Source organism: Gadus chalcogrammus, chromosome 7, assembly GCF_026213295.1.
Source record: "Gadus chalcogrammus isolate NIFS_2021 chromosome 7, NIFS_Gcha_1.0, whole genome shotgun sequence".
NCBI lineage: Eukaryota > Metazoa > Chordata > Actinopteri > Gadiformes > Gadidae > Gadus > Gadus chalcogrammus.
In genome coordinates this window covers 3,802,354-3,815,613 of record NC_079418.1, presented here as the reverse complement: position 1 = coordinate 3,815,613, position 13,260 = coordinate 3,802,354, and the positions used below count along the sequence as shown (strand labels likewise).

The 13,260-nt window shown below is 43.7% G+C and overlaps 1 protein-coding gene across 1 annotated transcript; it reads left to right on the top strand.

Moving 5' to 3' along the window:
* The first annotated feature begins 2,685 nt into the window (after positions 1–2,685).
* si:rp71-1d10.8 (uncharacterized) lies at positions 2,686–12,878 on the top strand. Its single transcript, XM_056595629.1, has 2 exons — positions 2,686–9,663; positions 10,370–12,878. Exon 1 carries the CDS (start codon positions 6,510–6,512, stop codon positions 8,268–8,270), a length of 1,761 nt encoding a protein of 586 aa, XP_056451604.1. The 5' UTR covers positions 2,686–6,509; the 3' UTR covers positions 8,271–9,663; positions 10,370–12,878.
* The last annotated feature ends 382 nt before the right edge of the window (positions 12,879–13,260 follow it).

Sequence of the window (13,260 nt, the reverse complement as noted above, 5' to 3'; positions counted from 1 at the left end):
CCAGTTGAAATTCTCCGTGACACAGGAGCGTCAGTCGTTCATTCTGGAGTCTGTTTTGCCATTTTCTCCCACTTCAAGTTCTGGAAGATCTCTTTTAGTTCGGGGAATTGACCTCACTACTTTTGAAGTTCCCTTACATAGAGTCATGTTGTTTTCTGAGTTGGTTGAGGGGGAGCTTGAGTTGGGAATTCGCCCTGCCCTCCTGGTAGATGATGTCCACGTGATTCTTGGGAATAATTACGCAGGAGGAGCTGTTTGGCGGAGTAATCCTGTGTCTGTAGTATCTTCTTCTCCTCAGCTGAGAGTGGAGACTGCTGATTCGGAGCAGTTCAAGGTACCTGCAGAGAAGACTAGGTTTGCCTTACCAGATTTTCCATTGAATCTCTCGTATGGAGACCTAGTTTAAGAACAGCTTGCGGATCAGTCTCTCTGTTCATTGTTTGAACGTGCTGTCCCAGCTGACACTTTTGAGAGCATGGCTCATGGCTACTGTGTAAAGAATGGTCTGCTTGTGAGAAAATGGACGCCGTCCACTGACACTTCGATGGGTGAGCCGTGGTTACAGGTTGTGGTGCCTGGAACCGCTAGACGCGCGGTCATGAAGACTGCCCATGACATGTTGGGGCACTCTGGTGTTAGAAAGACGTATGACCGCATTATGCGTCTTTTTTTTTTGGCCGAAATTGAAGAAAGACGTGGCTGCATACATAAAGACTTGCCACATCTGTCAGATGACTGGTAAGCCAAACCAGGTTGTTCAGCCTGCGCCTTTGCAGCCAATACCAGTGGAGGCTGCTCCGTTTGAGTACTTGCAGTTGGACTGTGTTGGGCCTTTGCCTTCGTCGAAAACTGGGTGTAAATATTTGTTGACCATCATGTGTCAGGCTACTCGTTACCCTGCTGCCTACCCATTGCATGCGATTACCACCAGGTCCATTGTGAAGGCTCTTTCACAGTTTTTCTAAATTTTTGGTATTCCGAAAGTCGTTCAGACTGACCAAGGTTCTAATTTTATGTCTCGTGTTTTTTCTCAGGTCATGCGTCAGCTTTTTATCAAGCATCACACTTCCTCGGCTTATCACCCTCAGAGCCAGGGAGCCCTTGAGCGTTTCCACCAGACGTTAAAGTCTCTGCTTCGTGCTTACTGTATGGAGTTGGGCCGGGGCTGGGAAGAAGGCCTTCCTTGGTGGCTGCTGGCCTCTAGGGAGGTAGTACAGGAGAGCACAGGGTTTAGCCCTAATGAGCTTGTCTTTGGCCATTCAGTGCTTGGTTCTTTGGCTGTGCTTAAGGATGGTGCAGGCCTCCAGGAGCCACCACTTACCTTAAGTGATTATGCTAATGGATTTAAAAGACGTCTGTACGAGGCAGTTCGTCTAGCTCTGGAAAATCTGACAGCCACTCAGGCTAAGATGAAGCAGCGCTACGATCAGAAAGCTAAGCGCCGTGTGTTTGAAGTGGGGGATAAAGTCCTCGCTCTTTTCCTGGTCCTGTCCTCACCATTTCAGGCAACGTTTGCTGGTCCGTATACAGTGACCAAAAAGGTGTCGGATCTTAATTATCTGCTGGCTACTCCTGACAGGAGAAAGAGCTCGCAGCTATGTCATGCCAACTTGCTTAAGCCGTATCATGAACGTCCGTGCCTGCAGGAGGTGCCGTTAGTGCTGTGGCTCTGAGTGAGGGTGTTCTAGCGCCTACTTCTCCTGTAAATCCTTCGGTGGAAGCACAGGAACAGGATGAGATCAGTGCTCCTGACGATGGCGTCTTGCGTGCCCGCTTAGATAATTCAGAGACTGTTGGGAAAAATAACCTGCTGAGTACATCACATGTACATTACAAATATAGCAAACTCCTACCCTAGCCTGATGAGCACATCACATGGCAGGCACATTACAATATAGTCAACTCTTGCTCAAACCCAACGAACACATAACACAAACATGATAATATAGTCAGGTCAAGGCCGGAGCCGAAGGCCCCATTTCTTCCACCCAGGCAGATGGTGGACACTCAGACAATGCACCAGTCATCCTCAAGAACGGGAGAGCCACATTAATTTATCACACAGGAGACATTTTGAGAGCTCTCCCCCGTTAGGAGGAACACAAGATATACACCTGCACATACCAGGGCCTGAGAGCCACATTAAATTATCACACAGGAGACACTTCGGGGGGGCACTCCCCCGTTTTAATTTATCACACAGGAGACACTTCAGGGGGCACTCCCCCGTTAGGAGGAACACAAGAAGATACACATGCACATACCAGGGCCTGAGAGCCAAGGTCAAGCAAAAACACACAGAACCACACACATCTCAAACGCACACACCTCATCAAGAGGAGGATACAGCATAAGACTGTATCACACAGGGACTCTTCACCTTCTTCTGAAGCAGACCTTCCACGGAGGCGAAGCTCTGGACGAACCATCAGCGCTGATTAGGGACTCAGACATATTCGATCTCTCACGCTTTATGACTCTGTATAACCGTTGCCACTTTACTTAATAAATCCAAGGTCCTCGTGCCGACAGACTTTATTACCTCTCCGTCTCATTTCATCTGGTCCAGTAACTAGACAGACCGTTTTTCCCCTCAAGACCTTGAAGCAGCTTCCCCAGTTGCTGCAGCACCTGTCTGGGGACAAGCGTGCAGAGTTAATTTGTCTTATTCAAGAGTTTCTCATCTGTTGTTGCGCCGTTGACCGATCTTTTGAAGTCCTCGGTGAAGTTCGACTGGACTCCGGTATGCCAGTCTGCTTTTGCGACAGTAATGGCTCTCCTAACATCTTCTCCTGTTTTGGCCGCGCCGCAGTTGGACAGGCCGTTCAAGCTGCATGTGGACGCTAGCCAGAGCCCGGATGACGAAGTTTTGGACAAAGTGGAGAACACCTACCAGGAAAAGGGGTTTTAGTTGGAGATAGTTTCGGAAATGTAGTTGTTTTGTAATTGTGGTGTCTTTTGATACTCTGCAAGCTCCTTCTTAAGGGGGGGGGGTGTTACGGCCACATTGGCCTTTCGGTTGTCGTGGTATGTGTGCTACGTGTTTTGTCTGCCTTTGCTCTCATAGGCCTGGAACCGCATGTTCCAGGATGGGGGTGTGCCCGCGTACGGGTTGTGTCCCCGTGAATGGGATAAAAGGGGGCCTGGCCTGGAGAGACGCGGAGCGGGAGCGGGAGATTTGATTTGTGCTTTGCACCATGATTGTTCATATCTGTTTGATTCATTGCTTTTGAGGCAATTAAATGAAGAAACATTGACTTTTCGCGCTGTCTCCTGCCCCGTTTCTTTGTTACGTTTGAGCCGCGTAACAGAGGCCCACGCAGTTGGTAGGCGGGGATTACAAATTTTTCAGTGCTACGGCTCACGCCTAGGGATAACCCAATAGCGATAGCCTTAAGGCTGCGCCTATACTCATAGAATCTAGTTACAATATGTCGACGATATATCGACGCCAAAAAGGGAGCAGTTTTGTCGACCACGCTGGACACTTTCCTAGAACAGGAAATTATGGCTGTGATTTTCCTGAAACAGTTCCAGAATCTCGTGGAAGAAGATAGAAGTAAAAGCAAACAGTATGCTAATTTCAGTGGGCGGGGATTACACATTTTTCAGTGCTACGGCTCACGCCTAGGGAAAACCCAATAGCGATAGCCTTAAAAGGCAGCCTATACGACATAGAACCATTCTTCTCAAACTCGTCGGACATAAATGGCAAACTGGAAGGCTGGAGCAAGGGAAATACGTCACGTTCTCGCTGAAGCTGGTCGTTCGTACCAGCGTACCATCCAAATGGATAGCAGCATAATGCTATTCGGTCAAATCGAAACGTCAACCTCACGTCTATTGGTATTGATGTTATAACTTGAAGTCCATGTTTACATCCTAAGAAATTACAACAATTAACAAATTCAATGGTGATGCTTAAATCAAGTGAAGGGATTTGAACAAAAGTTCAAAAGTCTAAATGGAGTAAACAATGTAAACATGCACACCATTTAAGAAAATGTAAATGGTTGGAAACAAATAAAGTGACCGATGAATGAAAAGCGCAAAGCATTCAGCACCGCTGTGCTGTATCTGAAACGTCAAATATATTGCCCTGCACTGCGTGCGCGTGTGTGATAATGATATAATTGTATATCACGGCCAAAAGCTCTGCACGGGGAGCTCTGTAGGGATTGTGCTTCGCGGGGTTTGTTTACCGGCGTTGCTATGGATACTTAAATTATTATAAGCAACTGAAAAAGATGCCGGTTTTTATCGAAATTCCGTTTCGATAGTATTGAAGTTACATGTGTGTAGATTTGTTTAATGGTTTGAACGATGGTAAACGGATGAAAAAGGATTGAGTTACGTTCTCATAAGAAGTAGGTGTATCAGAATCGGCAGATGTCTTCAATGAAAACAGCTGAAAACGAAGGGGTATGAAACTGAAACTGATTCTGAAGAAAGTTTAAATGATATCGAAATTCCGTTTAGGTATGATGGAAGATACAAGTGTGTAGATTTGTTAAATGGTTTGAACGAAGATAAACGGTTGAAAATGTATTTAGTTACGCTACTTCTACAGTTGAAGTACCAATGGGAGGACGGCTCTACCGTCCTCCCATTGACTCCCATGTTAAAAAAATATTATATTTTAAAAGAATATCTTTGAAAGTATAAAATATTAAAAAAATCTGAACATGCGCGCGATTCCAAGCTATTCTGAATATTTAAAAAATTGAATGGAGTCTCTAGGTGAAAAATTGAGGAAGGAGATAGGTCCCAAAGTTTTTAGAGAATAATAAAGAAATGTAGAAAAAAAGAATAAAACCTAAGAAGAACAATAGTTGAGTGCTGCATGCAGAACTCACCTAATAATTACCCTACAAATAATAAAAAGAGCCAAGGCACAAAGCCTATATAAAACTATTAGAGTTTCCCACAGAACAGGATTACATACGAGACAGAATTGTTCTCCCTTATGTAGGCTAATATCCCACACAGCAGGAGACTCCTAGGCGGATCCGCATAGGAGTCACCCAACCCGCGTTACTGTCACATCCGTTTTCGCGCCACCCAGAGGACCCGTGTCAGATCCGACGCGCAAGACTCCTAGGCGGATCCGCATATCCAACGCGCCTTTTACTGCTGAAAGTACACCAAGAGCTGAGAGATCATATAAATTGAGATTTTCTTAGCTGGAACACGGTTGCGTAAGCTATTATTTGATTTATTTATTTGATTATTTATGGATATATTGCGCATCCTGAGCGGACCCGTGTCGGACCCGTGTCTAATCCGCGAACGCGGACGCGCCTTAACGTTTGAAAGCCTATCACCAAGAGCTGAGGCGATCATATCAGTTGAGATTTTCTTTGCTGGAACACGGTTGCGTAAGTATGATTTATTATTGATTTTCGGACGCGGCAACACATTTGAAAGCCTTTAAGAGCCGAGACGAATCAGACGATCATATCAGTTGAGATTTTCTTGGCTGGAACACGGTTGCGTTACGTAAGTATGATTTATTATTGTATTTATGTAATTGTTTCTTGATAGATTTAGACATTCCCAGTAAAAATTGGCCTTTCTGTTTTTTTAATCATCATTTACGTTATTTGATTGTCTATATTGTTGTAGATATATTGTTTGATATTAGGACTAGCAGTAGGGGAGAGCCGGGTCGATTGAAACACTTTTCAGTTAAACGTCTTTTTCAAAGATGACGTTACGTAGGGTGAACATGGGTAAAGTGGGACAGCTAAGCCTTTTTGTGAATATCTTTGCGTGGTTGTGCCTTGGGAGTGAGAACCCATTGGTTTAATACACTCTGGGATGTAGAGAGTGAAACATCATTGGCAGTGTGGGTGTGATGTCATGCATGGGGGCGTGGTCAGACTACATTCACGGGCAGAAGCGCGAAAAACAATGGTAAGACAAATGACATGGGGATTAGAGGTCAATTGTGTTAAGGCCAATATAATCTTAGATTTAAATGTTAGGCATGTAAAGTTGTTTTCATATGTAATGTGACTACTTTAAGTGTCAAAGTTAAAAAATAATGAATTTATTTGATTAAATATTTTAGTTAGGGGCAAATATCCTGCTGTCCCACTTTACCAGTAGTGTACTTGGTAAAGTGGGACAAGCATTATTGTTAAAGTGGGACAGCAAATAAAGTACTATTATGCTCATTTAACTATTATTTAACTGAACTTTTGTCCAAATATTGTATAAATGAAACACTGTTAATGTAATTTTCATCTCAAAAGGCTATATACTTTATTATCAACTTTATTAAATTGAATGCTAGTTAGCCACGTTAGCCCTCCACAATATCTTACCATCAGATGGAATAATAAAGAAAATGTGGGGTTGATGGTGTATTTCAGTGGTATATTAGTTTATTTCCTATAGTTAATGAACTGAACATGTATTTCAGGGACCAGAAAAGCAGAGAGTGAGAGGAAAGGGAAAGGGAGAAAAGCAGAAGAAGAGTCCTAAATAAGTGGTGTGAGGAGCGTATGAAGGGAGCGATAGAGGAATACAAGGAGAGAGAGGCAAATGGCTTCAAGCCGAAGTTACGTGTGATTGCCCGTGCATGGTGTGTTCCTAAGAGCACATTACAGCGTCGCATTAAGGATAAGGTTAAAGGACATGAACATGTCAGTGGCAGGAAGCGGATTTTGTCCACAGAGAGTGAGGAAGAGCTGCTAGGGCACATCAAACTTCTTGCTAGCCGTGGATTTCCTTTCAGAAGAAATGACATTCAGAGGCTGGTGTACAAGTTTGCTCAGGGCAATGGCATTGCAGGTTTTTCTGATGCCACACAGCAAGCCGGGCAGTACTGGATGGACAGTTTCCTGCGCCGGCATAGCAAGACCATTGGGCTGAGAAAGCCAGAGGGTCTTTCGGCTAATAGGGCAGGTTGTGTGAACAGAGTGACTGTGGGGAAATGGTTTGAGATCTATGACAACCTTCTCACCTCCTTGAGCATCAAGGATCTTCCCAGCCACATCTGGAATCTTGATGAGACCGGCCTCCAAGACCACTTCCTCACTTCAAATGCTGTTGGAGAAAGAGGCCAGCCGTGTTTTCAAATAACATCCGGGGAAAGGGGGGAGACCACCACAGTCTTGGCCTCCTTCAATGCCGCAGGAGAGTATGGGCGAACGCTCGTCATCTTTAAGGCCAAAAGACTTAAACCTGAATGGCTTTTGAACAAGCCCAGAGACACCATTCTCAGGGTATCAGATTCTGGTTGGATCAACAGTGAGTTACTGGTGGATTGGGGGAAACAGTTTGTTTCTATGCTGGACAAAAATGACCCAAGGCCACATGTGCTGCTGTTGGATGGACACAGCAGTCATGTGTACAACCCGGACTTTCTCAAGCTGATGAAGGCCACAAATATACATGTCATGCGTTACCCTGCCCATGCAACCCACCACCTTCAGCCAGCTGACAAGTCACTCTTCAAATCCCTCAAAAGCCACTGGACCAATGAGGGATGGGACTTCATTGTCCAGACAGGTGGAGGAAAACTGACTAAGACGATGTTCTTCACTCTGTTTAGCAAGGCCTGGAAAAAGGCTGCATCTGTGAAAACAGCACAAGCTGGCTTCAGGGGCACAGGTATGTTTCCTGTTGACATAAAGTCCCTAGGAGAGCGGATCTTTGAACCCGCTGTGACCTCAGAAAGACCCCTGCAACCTGAACAACCTGAGCCTGAAACTGAGCCTGAACCTGAGCCTGAAATATCAGAGTGGATAGGTGGGGAAGTGGTGGTAGGAGAGGAGGCTACCCCAATAGGCCCAACATGTGACGAACCATTTATACCACCTGTGATAGAGGTGGCCTTACCCCTGGCTGGCTGTGAACAAGAAGATGAGGGTGTGACCTTTTCTAACCTGATTAAGATCCCAATGAGAAAAAGAGGGCCGACTAAGAAACGCGCAAAACCACCCTCATACGTCTTGACAAGCAATGCACACTTTGAATACATCGAAAAGAAAAAACCAAAGAAAAGCAAGAGTGGGGGGAAGAAAGGAAAGACGGCCATTAAGAAAGAAAGAGTCCAGCCTGGCTCCAGTAGCGAGGGGGCTGATGTCTGCCGCTCATGCAAGCTCAGGTATGGAGCAGCAGAAGACCCAAAGAAAGAAGAGGAATGGGTGAAATGTGACTTGTGTGATGGATGGTTTCATCAAACATGTGCTGAAATTGATGGGGTCTTCGATGACACAAGCTTTACTTGTAGAGGCTGTATGTTACGGGGGGAGCTGTGAGTTTAGTTTAGTTTAGTTTAATACGATCCCCATTAGCTGGGGCACAGACAATTGTAAAATGAATCTAATGAGTTCAATTTCAGTATTTTCAAAACTAATAAGTTGAAATGCATTAGTGTTTGAGTGAATTTAACAAATAATTTGGGACAGAATCTTTTTAACATGTCAATGCAATTTAATTTAATAAACAGTTCATGTAATGCAGTTCATGAGACCAAATAGATACATGCTTTCCCTGATGAAGGCTGGTGAGCCGACACACGTTGGTGTTTTTTAATGGTTTAGCCCTTAATAATAAATGAATCATTTTTTGCATCCTACTGAGTGCTTGGACCTGGAATTTTTTCCCAAACTGCTTTATGCTTTCCATGTAGTTTATTTTATTTTATGTGAGTGAATTTAGCAAATTATTTCGGACAAAATCATTTTAACATGTAAATGCAATTTAATGCAGTTCATGAGATCAAATAAATACAATGATGCAAATAAATAGCCTACATGTTTTCCATGCTTAACTCCATGTAAAATGAGTTGTGCCTCCAAAATAAATTGTCCCACTTTGACAATAGGTGTGTCCCGCTTTACCAATGTACCCCCCGAAAATGTGGGGGATGGTCAGTTGACCTTTGCATGAGTTTAATTCTATCTGCAATAAGAGTGGTTAAATTAAAATTATTTGATTATGCAAAGGACAACCCCAGCTTTCTACAAATATACTATGTTATAAATGATATCTGGGTTTTTGTTAAATCAGTTGAGAAATTGGAATTTCAAAAATTGTCCCACTTTACCCATGTTCACCCTATACAAATAATTTTAACATGTGATCAACAACTCACAGGTGTGTTCTCTTGGTTACAAGTGAAATTTAATACATATATTGGATGATCGAGCTGTTTTTTAACATTGAACGTAAGTTGACATTTGTTTCAAACGCCCCGCCTAGTCGGGACGTTTGAAACACACATGCGGGACGAAACAGCATATTTTAAAAATAATCTATTGCCCTTACTCTTGTTTTTATGCAACATACTAGACAACATACTAGTGTACTCTTCATTGCTAAAATTTCACATAATTCCGCATAATATAAATAGGTCAAATTATATTTTTGGCCCGTGCGTAATTGTCAAGATGCACATTTCGATTAAAACTCACCTTTCTTCTTTTGGACGACTAAATTTGCATTAAATTTACTTATTTCCCTGTCCTAAGTCATGTTTAAGGATACACAGTTGAACATCCTTTTATTTATTTTAAACAAAAACTACCAGGTCAACAGGATATCATGAGACCTGTTACAGCGGAAATTTATCCAAGCGCCGCACAGGGTTAATTTCTTTTCGACACGCACAGCCCGGCGCACAGAAGCATCCGGAGTCTCTGTGGACAGGTAAGTGGCTAAACTTATTTTATCTGATAAATGCCATGTGTCATGACCAAGAGCAAGGGTGTAGAAGGCTAGCCTATTGCTTATACCCAGCAGTTTTTAAGTGTACATGTCCACTAAATTCAATTATTATTGTCATAATTTAATGTAGCCGTTGTTATTTTGGATGCGTTACAATCATGGACGAAAAGTAGGCCTACCCAGCGAAATATTTAATAGCCCAGCTCCCACTCATAGCCTAACCCAGGCCTAATAGTTAGTTAGTTACTCAGTCTATAATGTTAAGTGAATTGTGCTGTAGGCCTACATTTACAGTATTTCCACTGCAAACTAGTGAAGACACATGGACAGTATAGTAGGCTAAATATTTTTATTCTTTGTCACACAGGTGACACAGGTAGTGTGTACTCCCGTCGGTGCAAGCCTCATGCGACCACTTATAGCAAAAATCACACTGGATTGGGGGTGACTCCATCAGCGGGCCAGGTGATGGTGGGAGGAGCAGCTGAGGTGGCACCAGGGGTGACTCCAGCAAGTTGTGATCCCTTGGTGGCTCCTCATCAACCTGTCCACCGCACTGTTTACGTACTCCTTTAGGGGGCCGAAGACACTAATGTCCATTGGCTGCAACCTGCGGGTGCAGTGGGGAGGGGAATGACAGCAGCACTATGCCATTGGCTCTGCAGTAATCAATTGCTGCAATTGACAGGTGGAACGGGTGATTGTCCAGCAGGCGGAGCAGCTTCGACTCCTTGGACACGGGTGTGACTGGTGAAGTGGGCCAGGTACAGGAGGAAGTCTGGCTCCTTCATCCAGCCAGTTGGGTTGGCGGTGCCAGCACAGCCAACGGGTCCACCCCTCAGGAAGTGGTCTTCGAACCGCTTACGGGGGAAGATAAAGAATTGCGGAACAAGGTCGCCCTGCGCATTGCCTGCCAGGGCAACTGTGACCAGGCAGGGTCCCCCTCTCCGCTGAGGTCACTGACCTGACCTGCTTCTGCCCCATCTGGGCGACGACAGTGGTGACCCCTGTAAATAGTTGTGTGAGCATAGTAACTATATACACTATTGCGTAATTCTTCAGGGAAAGTATTCGAATCCAAAGGAATAGCTTTAAAGAGACTTTATTTATATAAAGTATTTTCGGTATGGTAAACTGATACTCTGAAGCAAAGAGAGATTGGAGATGTATTCTAGCTGACCAAAGCTATTAACCCTATCCGTATGGGCTGCCGAGAGTTTCTGAAGACAATGTGGATCTGTAGGCTGTTATGATCTGACCAGCGCAGTCCGGAAGTAGTGGGGGGGAGCCGATGTGAGATAACCCTCGGGTTTCTCGCCTGGTCTGTGATGCTGCCTTCTGTGGCTAAAGTATTTATTACAGCCTTCAATAAGGTCTTGCTCCCCTTGTGGCTATGTATGGTATTTACGGCTAATATGTTTGGTCCTGCATCATTGGGTCTATGTGTGGGTAGCTTAGATTCTTAAAATACGTAACAGTGGGTAGCTTAGATTCTTAAAATACGTAACAACACATACATAGTTATGTATATATAGTTGTTTTTATATGTATATAGTTGTTGGCATCGTTTCTATTTAGATATCTAGTTATGTGTATATCGTTTTTTTCATATTATATAGTTGTGAGCATAGTTTATTTTTATAAATATAGTTATGTGTATATAGTTGTGTTTTATATTAATATAGTTAATATTAAATACCGGTTTCATTAATGTTCCAAATATCCTTGGCCTGGAACTGGTGCCGGTCCAGCACCGTCTTTCAATTTTGGTAGAACAAGTTGACATTGTTTTGATTGAAGCTGGACAACCGTTGTTGGCTAGTGGCCTCTGGACGCCGAAGGGGGAGGCTGCTACTGCGCTCCATGAAGGAGGTGATCCAGTCCTTCCTCGACCAGGATGCAGGGAATGGGCAGCTGAAATGCACGGGGTCGTAAAAAGTTGATGTACATTTGTGTGTTTATGTTTATGTTATTTGTTCATATTTATTAATTAAACTATGTGCATAGCATACATGTGTGCCTGTCCAAAAATGTATGTAGCCCTTTTCACAACACTGACCTCATTAGGGGTGAGCCCAAAATAAATGGCTTCACTGCCCTCCTCTGTCCTCCCCTTGAGGTAGCGTGACAACGTGACATGATGTTGTCCCATGCAGGAACCAGCCCACGGGAGGTGGTTCTCCTTCTGATTTTTCTCAGTAATCTGTTGATGCATGTGATAAACACGTTTTGTTCATTCAAAATATGTTATTAATTCAAAGCAGTATTTATTCATTGCAAAACATTTATTAATTATGTGATTTATACAGGTATCCATCGTGCAATGTGCGCGTAATTACGCATGGTGATGTGCGGGACGTTTGAAACAAGTGTTTCAATCGTCCCGACAGCGACTACTGACACTTACATATTTTTTACCTCTAAACTTCAAAACTCTGACATTGCATACTTTATCACAGGTTTAAGTACTAATTCATCTGTTGTATAGTCATATTATTATAGCATGAAACAAAAAATAAACTCTTTATTACAAAAAAACTACCGCAGGAAGGATTTGGCTTAAAAAAATGCTTATTTCAATTTATACCAATACGATGGTGGGCAAAGCTTACCAGTTTGTATGTTTTTTATACTTCATTTTTATACTTGATCCGCTGACCGCTTGGAAGCCATCGGAGTACATATTTTTTTAGAAGAAAGGGGTTATGTGGTAGAATCTTTAAGAATGCTTAACTGGGATATTTATATATTCATGGCTCAAATATTAACGATCATGCTTTTGACGTGTAACTAACGCATTTACGCGGTCAGCGATCCGCTGCCAGGCTTTGGTTCTCCGGGTTGCAGAGGCTTTAGCGTTCCCTTTTCTTGTGATAATGTCCTTCTCCTCGTCATAGCTCCCCAGGAGAACCTGAAATTCCATTTCATTGAAATAAGCGGCCCGTTTCGCCATTTCGATCAGGGTTTCCATGATCTATACATCACGTCTTTTTAGGTTTGGCGGTGACGCGCACAACCCTGTGTTAACCAACCCCGAGTTGGTTGAACATGCATAACCGCTGCTGTGGAACCGAAAACTCTGGGTTAGTCGGCAATGGGTAAATTAACCTAGAGTTCAGCGTTGACTCAGTGTTTGTTAAACCTCCGTTCGTGGAACACCCCTCTAGACGAGTGTTTCGCAAGCTCTCTTGCGTTGTATGGCCGCATGCATGCGGATGCGCGGTAGCCAGGCGACCGCCTCATCCAATGGCGAGCTCAGTTGGCGCTGTATGCTTCAAAATTCCGATTGGCACAGAGAAATGTCAATTATAAGAAAGATTCTGAAGCAAGTGCTGAGATTCCGATTGGCCCAGAGAAATGTCAATTATAAGAATGATCCAATAATTGTTCGCAATTCTGGACCCCCCCCCCCCCCCCCCCCCCAAAAAACAAAACTCTCCGGTTCTACACGATTCACGTGAATGACCAAATTGACGAAGAAAACGGCGATTGTCGCCGAAAAGCGACAAGTTTGCAGCTCTGCTGTAGCCTATTTGATTTAAAATGGAATAGCAATTTCGGCAGAATGTTATGGTAGTT

Excerpts from the sequence above, each read along its gene's own strand:
- si:rp71-1d10.8 (XM_056595629.1), top strand. The coding sequence starts at position 6,510 with ATGAAGGGAGCGATAGAGGAATACAAGGAGAGAGAGGCAAATGGCTTC.